Here is a 26,001-nt window from a genome sequence, read left to right on the forward strand (position 1 = left end):
TAAGCTCATGCTTTTCAGATCTCTCCCACAAATGTTGTGTTGCTTCTGTATATTTGTAGTATATATAAAATTTATATTTGTATATAACCTTCCACAGGTTATTTAATCTTTTAAAATTTCACTTTCTTGAGGAAAAAGATAGCAAATATAAAACAGTACAGTGCGTGACATGGAGTGATTGCTAAATAACCATAAACCATAATTGATATTATTGATGTTATTGTTATTGCTATTAACAAGTACAGTTTTGCTTTTAGAAATGAAGAAAGAAAAAGAAGTACATTTTTCTTTTAGAAATGAAGAAAGGGAAGGAAGGAGGTTTTCATGCAGGTTTTTTGGGATGAATGTGGGTTTCAGAGGATTATCAGAGGAAGAAGTAAATCTTTACAGAGTGTGTTTGGATTGGTAATTTTTTATGACTGGGTTTTGAGGACTCTCTGTTATTCATTTTGTCAGTGCTCAAATTAGCAAGACAGACGAATTTGTGTGCAAGTGGGTTTGAAATCAAAGAATATTAGAATAATAGAAGTCATAGGGGACCATTTATTTCAACTCCTTCCATTTAAAGAAACCAAGGCCTATAAATGAGAGCAGAAAAACATTTGCTCAAATTCACAAGAGAAGTTTGAAAGAAATTGAAGACATTTGGGTCTCAGTGGTCCATGTCCAAGGTGCTGTTCACACCTCTGAACTCTGTTGGTTTGGGTCTCCTTGTTCTCTTCTTCACAACCATTGCAACTAAAATGGAAATATACTTCAGTTAGAGCTGAACAGCCTAGAATCATTATTCCTGATGTCATATATCTTTGATATTTTTTAAAAATTTACTGCTTCTATAATTTGAAACCTAGGAAGATTTTCAGAATTCTTTCTCAGTGCACTGCTCTGTTGAGATTATTGCTAGAGTCATTATCTTTCTACATATTTGATAATGAAATCCAGTATTGTGCCCTTGCTACTGAATTTCTAATCAGAGTAATTTAGACTAGTCCCAAGAACCTCAATTTGTTAAATTTTCAAACAACATCAATACTTATTTTTCTGTTCTAAATATCTTTATCTTTCAGCCAATAACATTATTTATTATCATTTTTTAATCAACTCAAGTCTATTTAAACCATTTCTCCTCCTTATAACACTCACAAATAAGTATGTTAGATTTAAAACATTGAGAAAATATTAAAATTCAGGAGGGAGAAACAGAGAAAATATAAAAAGACAGACAAAAAATCTAATATTACCATCACCACAAACTACAATTATGGTAGTGGTTTATTTCCTACCAGTTCTAATACAATAAATATGTGTGTATGTGCACAAATGTGAGCTAGAGTTTACTGCATATATACTATGTATTATAGCTAAAATTAGGACTATATGTATATATTTATAGACTATATAGATTTCTTACTTGCTGCACTACTATGGATACATCATAATTTATAGACTCTGCCATGTATTTAGTTGATTCCTAAATAACCACTTTAAAAATGATGTGATATGTATCAGTGTTAATGTTCATGGTATAATGGTAAAAACGATACAGTGATGTTATTTGAATTAATCTTTACTAGTTTTTAAGAATATTGAGCACATTTTGATGCATTTATGTTTGAATATTTAATTTTGTAAAATGTCTTTATATTCTTCACTTGGTGTTCACTTGGGGCATTCTTTTTCTTCATTAATAGTTCTTTATGTATATCAATTCCTCTTCTACTTTGTATTGAAAATATTTTCCTAAGTTTTTTTTTTTCATTTGGCTAGTTTATAGTGTTTACGTTGTTGTTTAGTTGCTAAGTCATGTCCAACTCTTTTGTGACCCCACAAACTATAGCTTGCGAGACTTCTCTCTCCATGGGGTTTTCCAGGTAAGAATACTGCAGTGGGTTGCCATTTTCTTCTCCAGGGGATCTTCCTGACCCAGGGATCATCTCCTACATTGGCAGGTGGATTCTTTACCACTGAATCACCAGGGAAACCCGTAGTGTTTATACAGAATTTTTAAATTCACCTGCTGTGAAATCTGTTGGTCGGATACTTTATGGTTTCTTCCTTTTTTTAATGCTAAAAAGTCATTCCTCAATCTGAGATGATATATGCATACATTAATTGTATTCTTCTTCTAGTTCACATAATTCTACTTTTAAATGGAATGTTTTTATATAACTCAAATCAAATAATTATTGTAGTAGTTATTATATTTAAAAATCCATTACCTTTGACTACTAATGATGTTGAACATCAGTTTTGAGCCTAGTGGCCATTAGACCACTCTTTTTGTGAAGTGCCTTCAATTCTTTTGTCATTTTTTTTAAAAGTAACTTTTTAATTTTACATATATGTATATGTGTACTGGAGAAGGAAATGGCAACCCACTCCAGTATTCTTGCCTGGAAGATCCCATGGATGGAGGAGCCTGGTGGGCTACAGTCCATGGGGTCTCAAAGAGTCGGACACGATTCTCTATGTGTATGCAGGGCTTCCTAGGTGGTGCATTGGTAAAGAATCTGCCTGCCAATGCAGGAGACACAAGAGATGCAGTTTCGATCCTTGGGTAGGGAAGATCCCCTGGAGTAGAAAATGGCAACCCACTTCAGGATTCCTGCCTGCAAAATTCCGTAGACAGAGGAGCCTGGCAAGCTACAGATCATGGGGTTGCAAAAAGTCCAATATGACTGAGTGACTGAGCACACACAGCCCATATGTGTATACATACATAAAACATATGCACATAATATATATATAATATATACACACACATACATACATACACATATATATTTGGGATATAGGTACTTTTTCATATGTACATTTTACAAACCTGAACATTCGCATTCTTATCTGTGTCTTTTTAGGAGCAGACATTTTTCACTATGGCAGTTTCCAATTTATTATCTTTATGTTGTGTGCTTACTGTGTCATATCTGAAAAATCTTTGCTTACCGCAAGATTGTTAATATTGTCTCTCAATATTTCACACATGTTGTCTGCCAGAGAATGAAGCCAAATCAAAGCAAGCAGAGCTGAGAGAATGAGGAGAAAGGATGGGCCTTAGTTCTTTTTTAATCTAGAGCTAGTTTAGCTCCATTGCAGTAAAGTCTGACCCTTCTAGAGTCTCCACTGAATGTATGTGATGTTCATTAAGTTTTATCTACTCTGGCTGGTCAGAACTGCAGTGCCTCCTAGCAGGCTGTGGCCTTTGAAGTTGTTGAGCTTACCGCTCTTTGTGGAGTTTCACCCTATGTAGGCACAAGTTTGTCTTCAGCAGTGGATTCGAAGGGACTCCTCTCAGAGTTTGGAGCTCAGCCTCTACATAGCCCCCTCCTTTGTGGTACACTGTGATACAAATTCTAGTAGATTCAACTTTTTCAAACTCCAGTCTTTGTCCCCGACTTGGCAAATCCGCCATGTTTTGTTGGGTTCAACCCTCCTGCACCGAAGTCTGAAAACTGCCTCCAGGTAGAAAGGTATTAGATACAGGGTTCAAATCATTTGTTTACCTTTGTAAAGATACCATAGCTGTATGCTTTTTGTTGTCCAATGTGTAAACTTTTTTTTCATATATTTTTTCAAGTGTTCTAGTTGTTTACAGAGGTAAAGTAAGTCTGGAATCAGATATCCATATTATAATGATGGGAACTGGATTCTGTAAGATGTTTTTGTTTTATTGTTGTGTGTCTGTGTGGTCACATAGTCATGTCCAACTCATTGTAATCCCATGGTAGATCACTCATTGACCCTATTGGGCTTCATTGACCCCAGTGTAGCCCTCCAGGCTCCTCTGTCCATGGGATTTCCCAGGCAAGAATACTGGAATGGGTTGCCATTTCCTTCTCTAGGGAATCTTCCCAACCTAGGGATCAAACCCAGGTCTCCGACACTGGAGGCAGATTCTTTACTATCTGAGATACCAGGGAAGCCTTTTCTATTTTGGTAAGACATATATTAAAAATTACCATTTTAAGTGTATTTTAGTGAAGTCACTCAGTCGTGTCCGACTCTTTGTGACTACCTGTGGACTATAGCCCACCAAGCTCCTCCGTCCATGGGATTCTCCAGGCAAGAATACTGGAGTGGGTTGCCATTTCCTTCTCCTGCATTGTAGGCAGATGCTTTAACCTCTGAGCCATCCTCGGGCCAGTGTTCCTTGTCCCCCAGTGGATACTGTGGGCACGCAGTGGCACAAAAGAATTTCAAGCGACTTCTCCTTAGAGCTAGGGGGTCGAACAGCTTCCAGTTATCAAGGATGCATCTCAAGGGCGTCTGCTGGGAAGTGGATTGGTTATTTCCCATCTTAACTGGAGGTCTTCTGGGATCTGAGACTGGGCCGTGTGGGCTTTCCACTGTCCCGGTTTCTAGCACAATGGGCCTTCCCCTGCGCTGGATTTTCTTTGCATTCCGCCTCTACCACCGGAGCTTCGCTGAGTTGGGCTCCGGCTGTGCTTGGCCTCTTCCACACGGAGGTTGTTTCAGCCAGGTTATATCCGAGTCACGGCACCATAGATGTCACGCAAGTGTATGTTCCTCGATTCTTTGTCTCGTCACAACAAAGATTTGGAGAGATGGACATTAAAGCCCCCTTGGCGTGTCACAGCTCTCAGGCCTTGGATAGACATGTTGTAGCTCTCAGGTCTCAAATGGACCATGTTATAGCTCTTAGACAAATCAGTGTTACAGCTCAGTGTTACAGCTGTATTTTATTTAGAAGATAGCAGGAAAATCCATCTTTGAGGCGTGAGGGCACTTTGATCTAAAGACACGAGGAGAAGAGTGCCCCAGTGCGTGGGAGAGAGAGTATATTTAAGTGTATAGCTCAGTGTTATTAAGTGTATTCACACTGTTGTGCCACCATCACCATCACCCATCTCTAGAACATTTTCATGTTCCCAAACTGAAAATCTGCACCCCATCAACTCCACATTTACCACTTTTTTCGTAGCCCTTGGCAACCATTGTTCTACTTTATGCCTTGAGAAATTTGACTCATTTTAATGAACCATATAGCATTTATATTAATATTTTTGTGGCTCTCTTATTTCATGTAATATGACATATCTAAAGTTCTTCCATGTTGTTTCATGTATAAGATTTTCCTTCCTTTTAAAGGCTGTGTAATATTCCACTGGATATATACACCAGGTTTTGTTTATCCATTCACCTTTACTGGATACTTTTGGCTTTTGTGAATAATGCTGCAATGAACACAGCAGCTGCAGCTTTCAGCAGTGCACACAAGTTCCAATTTCTCTACATTCTTGTCAACAAATATTTCCTGTTTTTCGCTGTTTTTTTTTTTTAATAGTAGCCATCCAAATGGGTTGGAAGTGTCATGTCTTCTTTATTTTTAGTTGATTGTTTTGTGCTGACACATTTTGATCTCTTTATCTTTTTTTGCTGTGTGTTCTATATATTGTATTTATCACTGGGATTATGTATAACATCTGAAGTTATGACAATCTATCTTAAATTGATACTGATTTAGCTCCAATAACGGCAATAAAGACTTAAGTAAAAACTTTCACTTAAAATACTCTACTCCATTAAGCTCTGCTTCACTCATTTTGTTATTGATGACACAGTTATATCTTTATATATTGCATACCCATTGACATAGATTTGTAATTATTTCTATGCATGTGTCTTTTAAATTCTATGGAAAATAAAAAGTGGAGTTACAAATAAAAATTTCAATAGTATTTTTTATATTTGTTCATAATTTGCCTTTACCAGAAAATTTTACATTTTATATGATTTCAAGTTATTGTATAACATTCTTTCATTTCAACTTGAAGGGCTCCCATTTGCACTTCATATAGAGCAGTTATAGTGTTAATGAATTCTCTCAGCTCTTGTTTGTCTCATTCACACAAAAAATGTGTTGGTCGCTCAGTCGTGTCTGACCCTTTGCAACTCCATGGGCGATAGCCCACCAGGCTCCTCTGTCCATGGAATTCTCCAGGCAAAAATATTGGGGATCTTATTTTGGGAAGAGGATCTTCCTAACCCAGGGGTCAAACCCCCGGGTCTTCTGCATTACTGGCAGATGCTTTAATGTCTGAGCCACCAGGGATGTGTGTCTGGGGATGTCTTAATTTCTCTCTTATTTTTGAAGAACAGTTTTGCCTGATACAGAATTCTAGGTTGAATGTTTTCCTCTTTAACTACTCTACATATATTATCTTACTGCCTTCTGGTTTGCAAAGTTTTTGCTGAGAAATCCACGGATAATTTTATTGAAAATCCCTGTAAGTATTACCTTACTGACAAAGGTCTGTCTAGTCAAAACTGTGGTTTTTCCAGTAGTCATGTATGGATGTCAGAGTTGGACCATAAAGAAAGCTGAGCACCAAAGAATTGATGCTTTTGAACTGTGGTGCTGGAGAAGACTCTTGAGAGTTGCTTGGACAGCAAAGAGATCCACTATTCCATTCTAAAGGAAATCAGTCCTGAATATTCATTAGAAGGACTGACATTGAAGCCGAAACGCCACCTGATGTGAAGAACTGACTCATTGGAAAAGACCCTGATGCTGGGAAAGGCTGAAGGCAGGAGAAGGGGATGACAGAGGATGAAATGGTTGGATGGTATCACTGACTTGATGGACATGAGTTCAAGCAAGCTCCAGGAACTGATGATAGACAGGGAAGCCTGGCGTGCTGCAGTCCATGGGGTCGCAAAGAGTCGGACACGACTGAGCAACTGAACTGAACTGAACTGTTAAGTATTTGATTTCTAAAACTTTATTATTTTTTTTCCTATAATCTACCAGAGTTGAATCAGTTTGATATTCTTTAAGAGCTTTACAGTATACTACTTTGAATTTTTTGTATCATTTGAAAAGTTTTGTTTTTCTTTAGCTGATATTAATATTATTAATGAAATTGACTGTGTGCCTACATGTTGAGTTGCTTCAGTTGTGTCTGGCTCTTTACAACGTTATGGACAGTTGCCTGCCAGGCTCCTCTGTCCATGGAATTCTCCAGGCAAGAATACTGGAGTGGGTTGCCATGCCCTCCTCCCTGGGATCTTACCAACCCAGGGATTAAACCAGCTTGTCTTATGTCTCCTACATTGGCAAGCCAGTTCTTTACCACTAGCGCCACCTGGGAAGCCCAAAATTGACTATACAATGTCACGAAAAAGCTAAACAAAATGAAAAACACAGACCCTCGGTGGTGTTTAATGTAATGTAGCTGCTACATTTATGGATTCAGGTGGGAATTGTACAGGCAGTGCTCTTCTTTGTTGGGTTTGCTGGCATGTTTGGCTTTTAATTGGGTGTCAATCAACTAGGGAGACTAGTACAATTTAGCTCTTTTACACCTGTCTCTCCTTTTCTAGCAGGCCAGACCTGGGGTATTCTCACTGTGATGGCAGAAGTGTGGGATGCCCAGCTCTAACGTGCAAGCCAAGTTCAGCATCTGTTTGCATTACATCACCAAGGTCCTACTTTCCAATATTATAAGCTGTAATACTTGCACGCATATCAAAAATTGGAGCAAGTCATCCCACTTGTGATGGGAGAATACCTCAGAGTTACAAGCCGAATGACATAGATTCAGGAAACAGTGATGTTTTGGAGCCATGATTGCATCTAGTATATCAACCTAGTTTGTCTTTATTTTACATGTGTGGAATATACCTACCTATCCATTTATTTAAAATTTCCTGTGCACGTCTTTATTTTATAGCTAAGTTTCTTTTTTATGAAGCTGATTTTTTTAATAGGAAGACTTTATTACAGTTACATAACTTTATCTTGTGTGTAAGTTTATCATTTTGTTTCGTGCTTTCTACTTTCTATATTTTTCATTTTCTTTGTATTTTTTGTATATATACACATTTGCTATACTTTCATATGTTTTAGTGTGTAGAAAGTCATGTCTATTGTTTTACATAATATAATGGTTAACTGTTAAGGTAATCGATATTTTTTAAAACCCATAGTTATCTATTTATTAACATTTTTTAAATGGACATATTCTGAATCCCCCAGTTAAGGAATTTTCGTACCACTTTATCTATACCCCTTTTAACATAAATTCCCATCTTATATTAGTATATGTTGAGGCTTCCCTGGGGCTCACACAGTAAAGAATTATCCTGCATTGCAGGAGACCCACATTCAATCCCTGGGTTAAGAAGATCCCCTGAAGAGAAGGCTTCCTACTCCAATTTTCTTGCCTACAGAATTCCATGGAGAGAGGAACCATCTAATTAGTATATATTGACTTATACTAAACATTCTTATTAAACATTTGAATAAGAATAATTTCTGATATTGCATTTATGTTTTACTCTGCTTTATACTGTTTACACTTAATTGGTATTTAACTTGTTTCTATGCTCACTTTCTTTTTTACTGTGAGTTTCTATGGATTTTGTCTTCAATAAATCTCTCATTTATTTAATAGTGATGATGTCAGGAACTTTACTTAGTCAACCTTGGGTGGTGTACTTTAGGAAAAATATAAAATTATTGGGCCACAAACTTTTGCACTTATAGTCTTCATTTATTATACTTTTATATGTCTGATGTATTATTTTGGAAGACAAATCTGAAGTCATCATAAATTCATTCTTCTATCTGCAACCTGGATTTTCTGCCTTAATATGTTTAGGATATTTTTCTTTTTCATTAAAACCAAAACTGATTCTAGGAGGTCTCTTAGTGAGTCTGATGAACTAAATTTCTCCAGATACTGGTGAACATTTTTCAGTTTGCATACCCTGGTATGCAGATATTTCCTTAATTGTTTTAACTGCTACCCTCTCTCTCCCCATTTCCTCCCTACCTGCCAAGGGAATGATGATTTTTAATTTGAATCTTTATTTTCTATCCCATGTCTATGTTTACCTTCATAATTTAAATATCTTTTCTCCTTCATGTCTTACTATATATAAGGTGAGATTTTCATGTTTTTACATCTGTAAAATGAATTTTTATTCTGCAGGTGCATTTTTCCTTTTTGTGAATTGGAGTATATTTTTATTCCATTTTAACCTTAAGCTGTTGTTTTTGCCTCAGTAAATTTTCTCTTAATGTCCTCCTGTTTTTGAGATGTGTTTTTTCCTTGCATTCTAATGAGAGTTCTAAAGAGTTTCCTGCAATTAATTCTGCATCTGATAATAGACAATAGACTTTTCTGTTGTTTGTTTTAGGTGATTTCTTTCCCTTGTTTCATTACAGGGATTTTGTTTATTTATTACTCATTCCAGGGCCAGGTAAAACCTACCTTGGCTTTTAGTGGGCCAGCAGTTTGAATATATCAATTGCATTTTGAATTCTCAGAGTTCCAGCTGGTGGGAAGTTGGATAAGCACAATTGTCTACCCTATTTGTACTCTGTTTTGCCTTGAGTTTTAATTTATTCCTCCTCTCCACTTCCTCATTCCTTTGTACTTAGAACAAATGAGGTATCAGTTTTTCAGCTGTTAATCTGGGAATTCAATTTCACTTCCTTCCTTCTTGGTCTTCTTCTGAATAATTATGATAATATTACATATATAAGCTCCCAACAAGAATGATTGCAACTAGTGCATATTATTATGTCTTTTCCAAATATATTTGTGTATAAATAGATGTATCATTTTAAATGTGTATTTATAATTGTTAAAAGAGGTACTTAAATTTATCAAATACATATAAATGTATGTAATGACTTGAGCACATTATTTCTGGGCATTTAAATTACCTCTATTTCTCTAATATTCAAATAATACATATTCATTTTTTATGTATTTTCAGACTATTGGTATAAATTCTTAGAAGTGTAATTACTACATAAACTTTACTAACACTTTTGTGAATTTTTGCTATGTATTGACAAATTTTTTTCCAACTCTTCTTACCAAGTTAAATTTCCAGAAGCAGTATAAGCATATGCTGTCATTAAAAAATATTTTGAGATTGTATCCTCATTTTTAAAAAATTACAATTCTTAAAAATTGTGAAAAGATAAAACAACCATGTTTCACTGCCTGGTAATGACCTTTGCATTGGTTTGGCTTAGATATTTCATTTTCTGCTCTGCTTTCATCTAGGATGGATGGCTGGATAGATAGATATGTAGGTATATAGATGATAGATAGATAAATAGGATCCACAGATTGATGAAATTACATATGATGATAACTAAGGTGTTTTAAATTTTTGTGTGATTATGCATAACCCCATAATTAATATATTTATATTTAACACAGTGCTCATTTCATTAGTGTAACTCTAGCAAGAAAATCCGGAGAAGGCAATGGCACCCCACTCCAGTATTCTTGCCTGGAAAATCCCATGGATGGAGAAGCCTGGTAGGCTGCAGTCCATGGGATCGCTAGTAGTCGGACATGACTGGGCGACTTCACTTTCACTTTCACTTTCATGCGTTGGAGAAGGAAATAGTAACCCACTCCAGTGTTCTTGCCTGGAGAATCCCAGGGACGGGGGAGCCTGGTGGGCAGCCCTCTATGGGGTCGCACAGAGTCAGACACAACTGAAGCGACTTAGCAGCAGCAGCAGCAGCAGCAAGAAAATCAGGAAGATTAAATATTTTTAATATTTTGTATGTGTGGTATACACATACACACATACAATTTCAAAATGAAGTATCAACTTTTGCTCTGAGCATCCATATATATGAATCTTTGTTACATTTACCCTTATAAATGTTACATATTAAAAGGATTTTTTCATTGTGTTTGATAGGAAGAAGTTGATATATTTTTGTTTTTATTTGATCACTCTTCAGGTAAAATATATTTTTCCTGATGCTTATTATCTATATCTTGATATTCTTCTGCAAAACTGTTAAAGTTCATAATCAACTTGTGGACTTTTATTGGTGTGTATAACACTTTCCTTATTAACAATATTAATGATTTCAATCACATCATTGCTATTTTGTACTGATAAAACTAATTCTTAATTTTTAGCCAGCCACATTCATTTCTATATTTTATTGTAATTTTTGAATACATCTACTTCAAAAAGTCTACTTAAGTAATCAGTGAATTACTTTCAACATTGCAGATGCTCAATATGTTAAACTGCTAATAAAATAAAATACTCCACACCCTCCAAGTTCAATTATTTCCTTTGCAGCAGTGACAAGAATAGAATCAAATAAATACTATCCCAATACTCAGCTTGACTGACTTTTTTTTTTTTTAAATTTCAGAGAATAAGGCACCATGCCTTGAATTCTCTCATCTAAGTTTAAAGGATTCCTTCAGAGATCTGTTTAATCCCAAAATGGAGATATCTTTGATGTTGTATACAAGGAACAACCCAACTTGTGCTGAATCACTGTTTGAGAAGAATGATGCACTTAACGTTAATTTCAACACAAGCAAGAAAGTAGTCTGGCTGATTCATGGATACAGACCACTGGGCTCCACTCCTTCATGGCTTCAGAACTTTGTGAGGATTTTGTTGAACCAAGATGATATGAATATAATTGTAGTAGACTGGAACCAAGGAGCTACAACTTTTCTTTACATTAGGGCAGTTAAAAATACCAGGAAAGTTGCTGTCAGTTTGAGTAGGTACATTCAGAATCTTTTGGTAAGTCTGGAATTTTATGGGTTATATATGTTATACAATAAATGGCGGTTTTATAATACTACAAAATGGTGATGAAGTAAATACTATTTACTTTATTAAGACTTTGTTAATCAAGAATTACTGCACAAGTGTGAAGAATTACTGTGTTGATGTGCTTCACATACGCAGCCATTTTTCTTTTGTGTTAATGGATAATTCTATACCTAGACATGACCTATCTTATTTTTTAAAGCTATCTTAAAGACTCAATTATCATATTTTATCTTAAAATATTTTAAGATTTTTGTTTTTTTTTAACTTTGCCTATGCTGACTTCAGGATTAGTTAGTGATTTTATGTGGAGAGAGGAAATAAACTATTTAATTATTAGACTTTTTAGATCTATTTTCTAAGATATGTCTAAAATGACAAAGTGTACATTGGTCAACATGAAAAACAACTTGAAAAGTAGCATACCTGCGCCACCTTGGAGGCAGATCTCACTTCCTTTTAGGCTTATCCAGTTTAAATGAAGTCCATTTAAGTAAATTCAGGCCAGTTCTAGGTTCATCTGTGTTTCAAATGATCTTTAAGTCAATGTATATGGAGATCTAGAGATCTATGTCTGTTATAGAGAGAAGTCATAGCAATGGTGCTCGAGAGAAAGAAAGGTGATAAAAGACTTGGGGTCATTCTTGAGCTTGAAGTCCACCTTCGAGTTGTATTTGCTGAACTTCCAAGCCTCTGCTGAAATTCAGCAAGCATCATAGATCCAAGAAACAGTTGTATGTAGCTGTTAGAAGTCAGACTAGAGGGATTCAAAGACCACCATATCCACACCATCAGTGTGAGTCTGAGCAATAGCTTAACCATTCTGCTTCATTTCTGTCTATTCATTTGGGATAACAAAACTTTATAACAATATTCTATTTAAGTGTTATGGAAAATTAATTCTTAACCAGTGCTTGTTATGTAATAACCTTTAAATGAAATCAGCTATCATTATTATTTTTACATCCACAAAGTTGGACAAAACCAAACCATCCCTCTGGAGACAGAAGGCTATTGATTCACTTGTTCTTACTGATAGCCTGAAAATTGCATAATTAGTTTTTCCTTTTTGCAGTGGTCTTTTCTATACTTAATACATATGTACTTCAAAGTATGGAACTTGTGAATATTAAATACAGAAGTTTAGGAAAAGTCTAATGTTAGATAAATTACTAACAGTGCTTTTCCTTGCAATGACTCCATATTAATAAGGAAGGATGAAAAATTCAGTAGCACTAAAGTTGACAGTAATATTCCCTGGAGGTTGCAGGTACTAGTGTGAGAAACGTTGAAGAAAATTATCACCCCATGCCTGGGAAATCAGAATCTAGTTTCTCATTAGAATAAATGTTCCACATCTTTCTATCAGCCATCAGATGTGTGATTGTGTGGACTGGACCATGACCTGCTTCCTGAGAGTGTAAGAGAATATAAGAGAAATTCTCCCTTGTTTAAGCTCCTAATGTCCCCATACCCCTCTCCTGGGCTGAGAGTCTAGGAGGTGATCAAACCTTGGGCTTTAAAAATTAGACTCCATTGCTCTCCAGTTTGTAATCAGGCTAAGTCACTTGCTGCATTTCATTTTATCATCTCTAAAGTAAGAGTGGATATTCACATTGTTCAGTCTTCTTCAAGTTTTTGACACAATTTACAGATAAAACAAAGAAGCAGGTTAGTTTATATTTTGAAGTTAAAGAGACCTGGACTTGAACTCTATCTTTTTCCCTTATAAGTATATATGACTTTGGGCAACTCACTATAAAACCATATTTATTAAGCATTTAATAGGTGCCAGGGAAAGTTTTAGGCAATGCATAAAAATAAATAGCTCATAGGACTTTGTGAATATTAAGTATGAGATTTATAAACCACTTATCAAGGTCACTAGCACAAAGCATCCAAATATGTTTTATTTTTATTATTACAAAATACTTAATTAAATATATTATTTTACATATGCTTTTCTAGATAAAAACTTAATGTTATTAATATATAAAGAAAAATCAGACATTTTATGAAAAAAATTGAACGAAGATACAGTTGTTTGAAATTATAAAATTGTATTCCCTGTCTCCCAGAAGTGGACTAAGCCAGAAAAAAATAATGATTTTTAGAACACTGATGCAACGAGGCATAATTTGTGACTTTCTGAAATGAAAATTGTAACACTGCATTTTGAATTGCAGAAGCATGGAGCATCTCTTGATAATTTTCATTTCATAGGTGTGAGCTTAGGGGCTCATATTAGTGGATTTGTTGGAAAGATATTTCATGGTCGAGTTGGAAGAATAACAGGTAAAATATTTTTAAATTATAATTATTTATTTTAAATATTTTTGATAAAATTAATGTTTTATTATACTTTTAAATTTCAGAAATTGTTGCTTTATTTAACAGGGGCAATATTTAAGCAATGGAAACAATGCACAAACATTCATCATTTTCTATATTATATTCAAAGGCTGGTCTTTGTTTTAGTTAGACTCTTAAGTCTTAACTTATTTCTTAACCAAACTTAAGTTACCCATATAGAAATGGAAGGGAAATGATTTATTTTTGCATGTGAATTAATTTGCATATGAATTTTAAGGAGACCTTATTGTAACAATCCTGAGGACAGTTTTACCCATTAGAACTTTTACACATGCAAAACTTTTTTCATGTATTAAACAATAATATAACCTGTTATCATATATTTAATTTTTAGAAACTTTGATATAATTTAATTCCTTTGAAATTTTTTTTTCATTTTTGTAATTGAACACCTGAAGAGAGAATCAGGAGTTGGTGTTTATACCTGGGATATTCTGGACCCCAGTTGTCATTGTATTTCCTTAACAAAGTGATTGCCTTCACAAATTTTAGTAACCAAATAATGCTGACATGAATTTTCAGGCCTCCCTTTAGGAATGGGAGTGATTTTAAAACTAGAAGGATAGTATCCTTTTGCACTTAATTTAGCTTTCTGGAATTATTGAGATCTATTCCAGAATTATAATTTCAAATGTTAATACTAAGTCTTAAGCAAAGGGGGAGGGAAGAAGTAAATAAATTGTTTATAGAACCTTAAGTATACCTTACTTGTTTTGATCAATCTTAATTTTATCTTCCTTATAAAGGATGTGAAAATTGAGGTTAACTGAATAAATTCAGGAGGGTCAAGAATTTAGTAACATCGAAGCCAGGACTTATACAAAGATCTCTGGCATCCAAAGCCTATTCTGTTTCAACTACCATACTAGCGCAGTTTGAACAGTTGGTCAGCCTACTTTATTTTAAGAAGTGTTTATTCACATATTAGACTAGTTAGAATGGCTTCACATGCCAAGCAATCAGCAGGGTTTAAAAGCCAGCAAATGTGTTGGATCTACATCAGGCCAATTTACAGGAAGAGAGAAATTTCTGCTTCATTCAGTCATGTCAGATCTAACAACCATTGGATCATAGAAAAAGCAAGAGAATTCCAGAAAAACATCTACTTCTGCTTCACTTTTTCTGGATGGACACAATAAACTGTGGAAAACCCTTTTTCTGGATGGACACAATAAACTGTGGAAAATTCTTAAAGAGATGGGGATACCAGACCACCTTACCTGCCTCTTGTGAAACCTGTATGCAAGTCAAGAAGCAGCAGTTAAAATGAGACATGGAACAACAGACTGGTTCAAAATTGGGAAAGGAGTACGTCAAGGCTGCATATGGTCACCCTGCTTATTTAACTTATATACAGAGTACATCATGCGAAATACCAGGCTGAATGAATCACAAGGTGGAATCAAGATTTCCATGAGAAATATCAACAACCTCAGATATGCAGATGACACCACCCTTATGGCAGAAGGCAAAGAGGAAGTAAAGAGCCATTGATAAAGATGAAAGAGGAGAGTGAAAAAGCTGGCTTAAAACTCAACATTCAAAAAACTAAGATTCAAAGATGCAGAAGCTCTATACAGTCACCAAAAACAAGACCAGGAGCTGACTGTGGCTCTGATCATGAACTCCATATGGCCAAATTCAGACTTAAATTGAAGAAAGTGGGAAAAACCACGAAACCATTCAGGTATGACCTAAGTCAAATCCCTTATGATTTACAGTGAAAGTGAGAAATAGATTTAAGGAACTAGATCTGATAGACAGAGTGCCAGATGAACTATGGACAGAGGTTTGTGACATTGTACAGGAGACAGGTATTAAGACCATCCTCATGGAAAAGAAATGCAAAAAAGCAAAATGGCTGTCTGAGGAGGCCTTACAAATAGCTGTGAAAAGAAGAGAAGCAAAAAGCAAAGGAGAAAAGAAAAGATATAAGCATCTGAATACAGAGTTCCAAAGAATAGCAAGGAGAGATAAGAAAGCCTTCCTCAGCGGTCAGTGCAAAGAAATAGAGGAAAACAACAGAATGGGAAAGACTAGAGATCTCTTCAAGAAAATTAGAGATACCAAGGAAACATTTCATGCAAAGATAGGCTTGATAAAGGACAGAAATGATATGGACCTAACAGAAGCAGGAGATATTAAGAAGAGGTGACAAGAATACACAGAAGAACTGTACAAAAAAAGATCTTCATGACCCAGATAATCACGATGGTGTGATCATTCACCTAGAGCCAGACATCCTGGAATGTGAAGTCAAGTGGGCCTTAGAAAGCATCACTACGAACAAAGCTAGTGGAGGTGATGGAATTCCAGTGGAGCTATTTCAAATCCTGGAAGATGATGCTGTGAAAGTGCTGCACTCAATATGCCAACAAATTTGGAAAACTCAGCAGTGGCCACAGGACTGGAAAAGGTCAGTTTTCATTCCAATTCCAAAGAAAGGCAATGCCAAAGTATGCTCAAACTACTGCACAATTACACTCATCTCACATGCTAGTAAAGTAATGCTCAAAATTCTCCAAGCCAGACTTCAGCAATACGTGAACTGTGAACTTCCAGATGTTCAAGCTGGTTTTAGAAAAGGCAGAGGAGCCAGAGATGAAATTACCAACATGCACTGGATCATGGAAAAAGCAAGAGTTCCAGAGAAACATCTATTTCTGCTTTATTGACTATGCCAAAGCCTTTGACTGTGTGGATCACAATAAACTGTGGAAAATTCTGAAAGAGATGGGAATACCAGACCACCTGACCTGCATCTTGAGAAACCTATATGCAGGTCAGGAAGCAACAGTTAGAACTGAACATGGAACAACAGACTGGTTCCAAATAGGAAAAGGAGTACATCAAGGCTGTATATTGTCACCCTGCTTATTTAACTTATATGCAGAGTACATTGTGAGCAATGCTGGGCTGGAGGAAGCACAAGCTGGAATCAAGATTGCCGGGAGAAATATCAATAACCTCAGATATGCAGATGACATCACCCTTATGGCAGAAAGTGAAGAGGAACTAAAAAGCCTCTTGATGAAAGTGAAAGTGAAAAAGTTGGCTCAAAGGTCAACATTCAGTAAACTAAGATCATGGCATCCGGTCCCATCACTTCATGGGAAATACATGGGGAAACAGTGGAAACAGTGTCAGACTTTATTCTTTTGGACTCCAAAATCACTGCAGGTGGTGACTGCAGCCATGAAATTAAAAGACGCTTACTCCTTGGAAGGAAAGTTATACCAACCTAGATAGTATATTGAAAAGCAGAGACATTACTTTGCCAACAGATGTCTGTCTGGTCAAGGCTATCGTTTTTCCAGTGGTCATGTATGGATGTGAGAGTTGGACTGTGAAGAAAGCTGAGCACCGAAGAATTGATGCTTTTGAACTGTGGTGCTGGAGAAGGCTCTTGAGAGTCCCTTGGACTGCAGGGAGATCCAAACAGTCCATCCTAAAGGAGATCAGTCCTGGGAGTTCATTGGAAGGACTGATGCTGAAGCTGAAACTCCAATACTTTGGCCACCTCATCCAAAGAGTTGACTTATTGGAAAAGACCTTGATGCTGGGAGGAATTGGGGGCAGGAGGAGAAGGGGATGACAGAGGATGAGATGGCTGGATGGCATCACCGACTTGATGGACATGAGTTTGAGTGTACCCCCGGAGGCCTGGCGTTTTGTGATTCATGGGTCGCAAAGAGTCGGACACGACTGAGTGACTGAACTGAACTGACTTATGGCATCTGGTTCCATCAGTTCTGTTCTGTTCAGTCGCTTAGTTATGTCTGACTCTTTGTGACCCCGTGGACTAAAGCACCCCAGGCCTCCCTGTCCATCACCAACTTCTAGAGTTTGCTCAAACTCATACCCATCAAATCGGTGATACCATCCAACCATTCTATCCTCTGTCATCCCCTTCTCTTCCCTCCTTCAATCTTTTCCAGCATCAGGGGTTTTTTTTTCAATGAATCAGTTCTTCACATCAGGTGGCCAAAGTATTGGAGTTTCAGCTTCAACATCAGTCCTTCCAATGAATATTGAGGGTTGGTTTCCTTTAGGATTGACTGCTTTGATCTCCTTGCAGTCCAAGGGACTCTCAAGAGTCTTCTCCAACCCCACAGTTCAAAAGCATCAATTCTTCAACACTCAGCTTTCTTTATAGTCCAACTCTCACATCCATACATGACTAGTAGAAAAACTATAGCTTTGACTAGAGACCTTGGTCAGCAAAGTAATGTCTCTGCTTTTTAAAAGGCTATTTAGGTTGGTCATAGCTTTTCTTTCAAGGAGCAAGCATCTTTTAATTTCATGGCTGAAGTCCCCATCTGCAGTGATTTTGGAGCCCTCCAAAATAAAATCTTTCACTGTTTCTCATCACTTCCTGTGATCTGGTCCCATTACTTCATGGCAAATAGATGGGGAAACAATGCAAACAGAGACTTTATTTTGTGATTTCCTAAAGGAAATCAACCCTCAATATTCATTGGAAAGACTGATGCTAAACCTGAAGCTCCAATACTTTGGCCACATGATGTGAAGATCTGACTCATTAGAAAAGATCCTGATGCTGGAAAAGATTGAGGGCAAGAAGAGAAGGGAATGACAGAGGACCAGATGGTTGGATGGCATCACCTACTTGATGAACATGAGTTTGAGAAAACTCCCAGAGATGATGAAGGACAGGGATGCCTAGTGTGCGGCAATCCATTTTGTCTCATAGAGTTGGACATGACTGAGTGACTGAGCAACAACAACTATTCAATCATGTGGGCCAGATAAACTCGGGTTAATAGAAGATTGAGATAAGCAACATTATATTTTATTTTAAAAATATCTTTTTAAGATAATTATTGCCCTATTGAATAGATGTTCTCAAGGCATTTCATTTCATCTCTTCCTCAGCCTTTTTTTTACTCTGCAGCAGATCATGAGCTTAGAATTTTATTTAGAATTCTGAATACACTAGAAATAATATTATCTAACACTTTTAATATATTTTTTCTTTTTTGTATGCAGTAAATTATTCTGAGAAATGAATGATAAACTAATAATAAATATGTTTTATCCCACAGCTCAAATTGCACTTAAAATCATTTTAGACCTTTGAATAGACCTAGGATGAGATGGTATGGAATGAGGTTGTAGATAGGATCAGGATAATATTTATTATTTTTCCCCCTTCAGGAGGAGTAGTAGTTACTTTCTATTAAATAGAATATTACTACCAGCATATTCGTAATTACTTGTTAAATGAATGTCCTAAAGAAAGCCACAATATTTTGTCAAGGTATGTGTAGTGTGACTTAACACTGCATCATTGATAAACTCAAGATTGGGAATAATGTTATTCAAATAAAACAGATACTTGCTATTCATCTAATTCAATTTATCTTTAGATATGTTTTTTGACAGGTTTAAACTTATTATGTTTATAATTAATAATAATGCAAGTGTGTGGTAATAACTCTGTAATACAACTTGATTAATATATTAATAATTTCTTTCTTGAATTTCAGGTCTTGATCCTGCTGGGCCACAATTCTCTGGAAAACCTTCACATGGCAGATTAGATTACACTGATGCAAATTTTGTGGATGTCATCCATACTGATATCAATGGTAACAACGCAGGATTTATTTCTTACTTATTTGAAAATGCAAAAAGTGATGTGGACACTGGGGAAGAGGAAAAGGAAACAGTAGTGGATGAAGTGTTAAGTCTGAAATTATATGATTATTATACTTCCCACAAGCAACATTTCTTAGAGTTAGTTTATTCTGTGGTGTAAAATGACACTCTGCCCTTAGTTTTTAGGAACTGTCAGATCATCCTAAAAAACGGAAATTTGATAAAAAATTATACTTCATCCTTTCATTCTATTAACAATTTTATTGATTTGATCACAATTTCCCCCATGCTTAATATACCTGATATATTTAGGTTACTCTTCTCTCTTCTCATTTTATCACTTTGTTGTATAATAACTCAAACTGAGCATTTTATTGAAGCACAGAGAAACAATAATTTTCCCTAAAGATTTTAAATTATTTTTCTCTAAATGTCTAACTCACTATTGATAGTTTTGCCCAGAGTACCTTGGACAAACACTTTCCAGAAATATTTTAGATGGCCCTGATCTCCTTCCTGTATTGAAACTGATATTGAATACTTCCTATATACTAATCACTTTCAATTATTTATGTGGATTAATTTTGGAATGCTCCTAAATCCCCATGAAATAAGTGAACATTCCCCTTTCTGCTGATGGAGAGGCTCGGGTCTAAGTGACAAAGTCAGTAAGAGGCAGTCACAATTTGAAATAGTGTCTTTTGATTCCAGTATCTTCACCTCACCAGTATGTTGCTCAGATTAACTAGTAATTTACATGTGTTATGGTTGGTGGCATGGGAAAGATATAGTGCCATGATACAGACAGGAGAAACTGACCCAAAGATGGTTCCCAATTCCCTATTTCTTCAGGTCGATTTTCCCTTTGACCCAGGTAATTTATTTGCTCCTATATTATCCTGAATTTACTTTAGGAGAATTGATATCAATGATTTTGTGAGATATAAATACCATTAATGCAATAGGTGACAAGTTTTCAACTTCTATGCCTATATACCAGTGTGCTGAGCCTATAATTAGAACAATTATGCTCTTTATTTGGAGAAGGCAATGGCAACCCACTCCAATACCCTTGCTTGGAAAGTCCCATGGACGGAGGAGCCTCGTAGGCTGCAGTCCATGGGGTCACTAAGAGTCAGACACGACTGAGCATCTTCACTTTTACTTTTCACTTTTATGCATTGGAGAAGGAAATGGCAGCCCACTCCAGTGTTCTTGCCTGGAGAATCCCAGGGATGGGGGAGCCTGGTGGGCTGCCATCTATGGGGTCGCACAGAGTCGGACACGATTGAAGTGACTTAGCAGCAGCAGCAGCAGCATGCTCTTTATTTGGAATGTAAGTTCATCTACATCATACAGAGTCATTGTCTAAAGTTTCACAATTCTAATATGATACCTTCAGCCTTTTATGTCTTCCTAATCTCAAGCCCTTGATATCACCTTGACGTTTCCACACACGACAACATACCTAGTGCCCAGGTACTCTGCAGTTCTTTTGAAATTCCAGCTTCAGTTCTGCTTATGGCCTTTTGAATTAATGTTTCATACATTTTATTGCTTTTTGTTTGCATTTTTTTAGTTTTCTTAATAAAATTTTTGGATTGTCTTATATTCTTAATATCTTTTGATGACTCAGTTTATCAAGTACGACTTGCCACTAGGTGCCATAAATTGCCACCTTTAATTGATCTTTGTATGACTCTCACCAATGAGGAACACAGATTTTTGATACTGCATATTCACTGGTTTCAAAGAATCCCTGAATAAGATATTTGAGGTCAGCACATAAACCTGACAGATTTCTCTTTCCTGAAATACTAACCCACAAGTACATTTTCTACTTGTCAGTAATTCTTGTCTTTATTCAGATGTTAATGTTAAAGAAGCTATGTTGCCTTTCATAATTGTTGATTAGATACTCTGCATAAATATTCTTTCTGGGATATCAGGGAAAAAATTACCAGGTCAATATCCAGAACATTAAAAAAAAAAATACAACACTCCAGGGAGGTGAACTGGTCATTTGGAGTCGCTTGTCTCATGGATGGTTTTCTGATGTAGAGAGTATAAAAAGTGTTTTTGTAACCCTCATAAGATGTTGTAAAACATCTTATGCTATTTTTTTAGACCCCAAAGGATAGCACTATAGCAGTAACAATAAGCTTGAAACAAACCAGACTCTTTATAGTCTTTAGCAAGCTTTTAGTAATTCAGTGTTATCCAGAAAAAACTCACATATTAAGTTTTGTTTAAGGAGTTCTTATATTATCAGACCCTATAGGTATCTGATAGAAGCAAATGATAGTCCTTTATGTACAAGGATCATGCTATCTATGGCCTCAAATTATTTTTATAAATATATTTTAAAATGTCCAGCATCTATTGGAGATAGCCAGGTAGACTTGAAGCAAGAAACACAAATGAGAACCAAGAAACAATTGTCAATAGAAACAGACCCATAGGTCTCTGACTACTGGAATTATTGTACACCAGCTAAAAAGTGCTTATTATTTTCAAAGAGATATATAAGACTGGAAATATCAGCAGAGAATGATATTTAAGTATAAATATGACCTATTCTATTTGATAGAAATAATAATAGTTCTTAACCTAAGAAGTAAGTTAATTGACAATTATTGAGTGGGTTTAACAAAGAATTTGAATCAGGTACAAAGAGAAAGCATGTGACTTGGAAAATCGGTGATAGTCTATTTCTAGAATGAAGAAAAAAGATCCAATACAGAGCAAAAAGCAAATAAAATAGACAATACAGAGAGGTAAGAGGTTCATAGGATACATAGCAAGAAGGTCAATCATATTTCATTCAATTTCCAAATAAAAAGGGAGAAAATGGAACAGAAGTGATATTTAAGGATAATATCTCAGAATTTCTAAAAACTCAGGAATTATAATCCATCAAAAATTGAAATGCACAGTTAATTCCAATGTGAATAAATAGACAAACTCATTGAGACATATGATGATAAATTTACAGAAAAGACCACATCAAAGCATATAACATACAATTAAATGAATAAAATGATCTAAATTACAACTAATTTCTCAAGAGAAGCAGTGGAAGTTAAGAAAGAATAGAGTTATATTTTCAATATGTTGAAAGAAAATAGCTTCCTAGTATTGCAGTGTGTTTCAGGAAAAAAAAATGAAACTATACCGTTTCAGACAAGTATACACTGAGAGAAATTATCATCAAAAGAGGGAAAATTATCCTTTTATGGCTATTCAGGAAGGAAGAGCACTGAAAATGGTAAAACACACTTCAGTTTAAATGAATATTGACGGCATAAAACATTGTAATTGTTTTATAGAATTTGGAATACATAGAGAATTAAAATACATTACAAAAATAGTATATTGTTAGGGCTGTTAAATGAAGTTCAAGCATTCATTGTTCCTTAATTATATGTAAGAAAGTTTAAAAGTAATTGTAATTAGCCTCCAATTAAAATAAATAAATTTAAATTTTAAAAAGTAATTGTCAACGTTAGGTGTACATAACCTTCAGCAATAAGTGAGCCATGAACTTCCAGATGTTCAAGCTGGTTTTAGAAAAGGCAGAGGAACCAGAGGTCAAATTGCCAACATCTGCTGGATCATGGAAAAAGCAAGAGAGTTCCAGAAAAACATCTATTTCTGCTTTATTGACTATGCCAAAGCCTTTGACTGTGTGGATCACAATAAACTGTAGAAAATTCTCGAAGAGTTGGGAATACCAGACCACCTGACCAGCCTCTTGAGAAACCTGTATGCAGGTCAGGAAGCAACAGTTAGAACTGGACATGGAACAACAGACTGGTTCCAAATAGGAAAGGAATATGTCAAGGCTGTATATTGTCACCCTGCTTATTTAACTTCTATGCAGAGTACATCATGAGAAATGCTAGGCTGGAAGAAGCACAAGCTGGAATCAAGATTGCTGGGAGAAATATCAATAACCTCAGATAGGCAGATGACACCACCCTTATGGCAGAAAGTGAAGAGGAGCTAAAAAGCCTCCTGATGAAAGTGAAAGAGGAGAGTGAAAAAGTTGGCTTAAAGCTCAACATTTAGGAAACGAAGATCATGGCATCTGGTCCCATCACTTCATGGGAAATAGGTGGGGAAACAGTGGAAACAGTGTCAGACTTTATTTTTTGGGGCTCCAAAATCACTGCAGATGGTGATTGCAGCCATGAAATCAAAAGACACTCCTTGGAAGGAAAGTTATGACCAACCTAGACAGCATATTGAGAAGCAGAGACATTACTGTGCCAACAAAGTTCTGTCTGGTCAAGGCTATGGTTTTTCCAGTGGTCATGTATGAACGTGAGAGTTGGACTGTGAAGAAGGCTGAGAGCCGAAGAATTGATGCTTTTGAACTGTGGTGCTGGAGAAGACTCTTGAGAGTCCCTTGGACTGCAAGGAGATCCAACCAGTCCATTCTAAAGGAGATCAATCCTGGGTGTTCGTTGGAAGGACTGGTGCTAAAGCTGAAACTCGAGTACTTTGGCCACCTTATGCGAAGAGTTGACTCATTGGAAAAGACTCTGATGCTGGGAGGGATTACGGGCAGGAGAAGGGGACAACAGAGGATGAGATGGCTGGATGGCATCACCGACTCGATGGACATGAGTTTGGGTGAACTCCGGGAGTTGGTGATGGACAGGGAGGCCTGGTGTGCTGCAATTCATGGTGTCGCAAAGAATTGGACACGACTGAGCGACTGAACTGAACTGAACTGGTGTTCATAAATCAAGGCTTTCTGTCAAATCTCTAAGTATTTAAAAAGATAAAAAACTATAGAAGATTACCTGAAAGTGAAAAGTGAAAGTGAAATCGCTTAGTCGTGTCCGACTCTTTGCGACCCCATGGACTGTTGCCTACCAGGCTTCTCGGTCCATGGGGTTTTCCAGGCAAGAATACTGGAGTGGGTTGTCATTTCCTTCTCCAGGGGATCTTTCTGACCCAGGGATAGAACCTGGGCCTCCTGAATTTTAGGCAGATGCTTTACCGTCTGAGCTACCAGGAAAGCCCCCATAAAATACATAATGTACATTCATATGCTGTTCCTAAAATATTTACTGAATATATACCTCACTTCCATGCTAATGGAGGACAAAAATGAAATAGCTGTGTTTAAGTCCAAAAGAAAGCAAGGAGAGAAAGAATCACATAGAGCAGGCAAGTAAATAAAAGTAAATAATGAGAAATTTAAACCGAGCTATACCATTAATTGTAAATATTTCATGGAGGTGGCAGCATAAAGAGTAATAGTCTCTATAATCAAAGAAATTAAACTATAATTAGATAAGAGAAATATAAGTTGAAAATCCAAATATTTATAGAACATGGTTTTAGATAACTAATGAGGGAAGAAAAAATAATAATGGGAATATAAAATATTTTAATTCAATAATATTAAAGTTACTACATATTAAAATTTGTTGGAATCATGACTAGAAGTAAATGTCCAGGTTTTATACAAATATTTTAAAAGACTAAAAAATCAATAATCTAAGCATCTATCAAACCTAGACAGTGTGTTAAAAGCAGAGACATCACTTTGGTGACAAAGGCCCATATAGTCAAAGCTTGGTTTGTCCAGTAGTCATATATGGATGTGAGTGTTGGACTAGAAAGAAGTCTGAGTGCCCAGGAATTGATGCTTTCCAAATGTGGTGCTGGAGAAGATCTTAAGAGTCCTTTGAATAACAAGGAGATCAGACTAGTGGATCCTAAAGGAAATCAAGCCTTAATATTCATTGGAAGGACTAACCCTGAAGCTGGAGCTTCAGTACTTTGGCCACCTGATGGGAAGAGCTGACTCATTGAAATTGACCCTGATTCTGAGAAAGATTAAAGGCAAAAGGAGAAGGCGACAACAGATGTTTAGATAGCATCGCTGACTCAATAGACATGAATCTGAGCAACTCTGGGAGATAGTGAAGGACAGGGAAGCCTGGCATGCTGCAGTCCATGCGGTTGCAGAGTTGGTCATGATTTAAAGACTGAACCACGACAACAAAAAGCATCTATCTTCAGAAATTAAGAATTAATCAAATAGCACACCTATAGATATTGAGAAAGAAACTAATGAAAGTGTATAAAAATGGAATAAAAAGTCAGTTAGAAGTGATTTAAAAAGGCAAAAATTTGTACTTTACTTCCAGATTAAGTGGTCCTTGTAGAGAAAAAATAGAAAGGACAAGGAGAGAAAACACAGTATCAATACAGGTAAAGGAAATAGTGTTAAAGATACTATAGGTATTAAAATCATTGTAATACAATATAATGAACAACATTTACAGATAAATATGAAAATATATGACCATATGCTATGATATGTAAAGTAGAAAAATTCTTATGAAAAAGCAAAAGCATTTTCTGACAAGTGAAAAGGGAAAATTTGAAGAGTTT

The 26,001-nt window shown here is 36.0% G+C and overlaps 1 protein-coding gene across 1 annotated transcript in view; it reads left to right on the forward strand.

Annotated features, from left to right (window-relative positions):
- LIPI (lipase I) overlaps positions 4,250-26,001 on the forward strand; it is a 60,492-nt gene continuing 38,740 nt past the window's right edge. The window contains exons 1-5 of the mRNA XM_018049348.1: positions 4,250-4,519; positions 10,702-10,744; positions 11,174-11,559; positions 13,776-13,884; positions 19,473-19,574. Coding sequence (XP_017904837.1) covers positions 4,250-4,519; positions 10,702-10,744; positions 11,174-11,559; positions 13,776-13,884; positions 19,473-19,574 — 910 coding nt within the window. The remainder of the gene's footprint in view (positions 4,520-10,701; positions 10,745-11,173; positions 11,560-13,775; positions 13,885-19,472; positions 19,575-26,001) is intronic.

Source organism: Capra hircus, chromosome 1 (assembly GCF_001704415.2).
Source record: "Capra hircus breed San Clemente chromosome 1, ASM170441v1, whole genome shotgun sequence".
Classification (NCBI taxonomy): Eukaryota; Metazoa; Chordata; class Mammalia; order Artiodactyla; family Bovidae; genus Capra; species Capra hircus.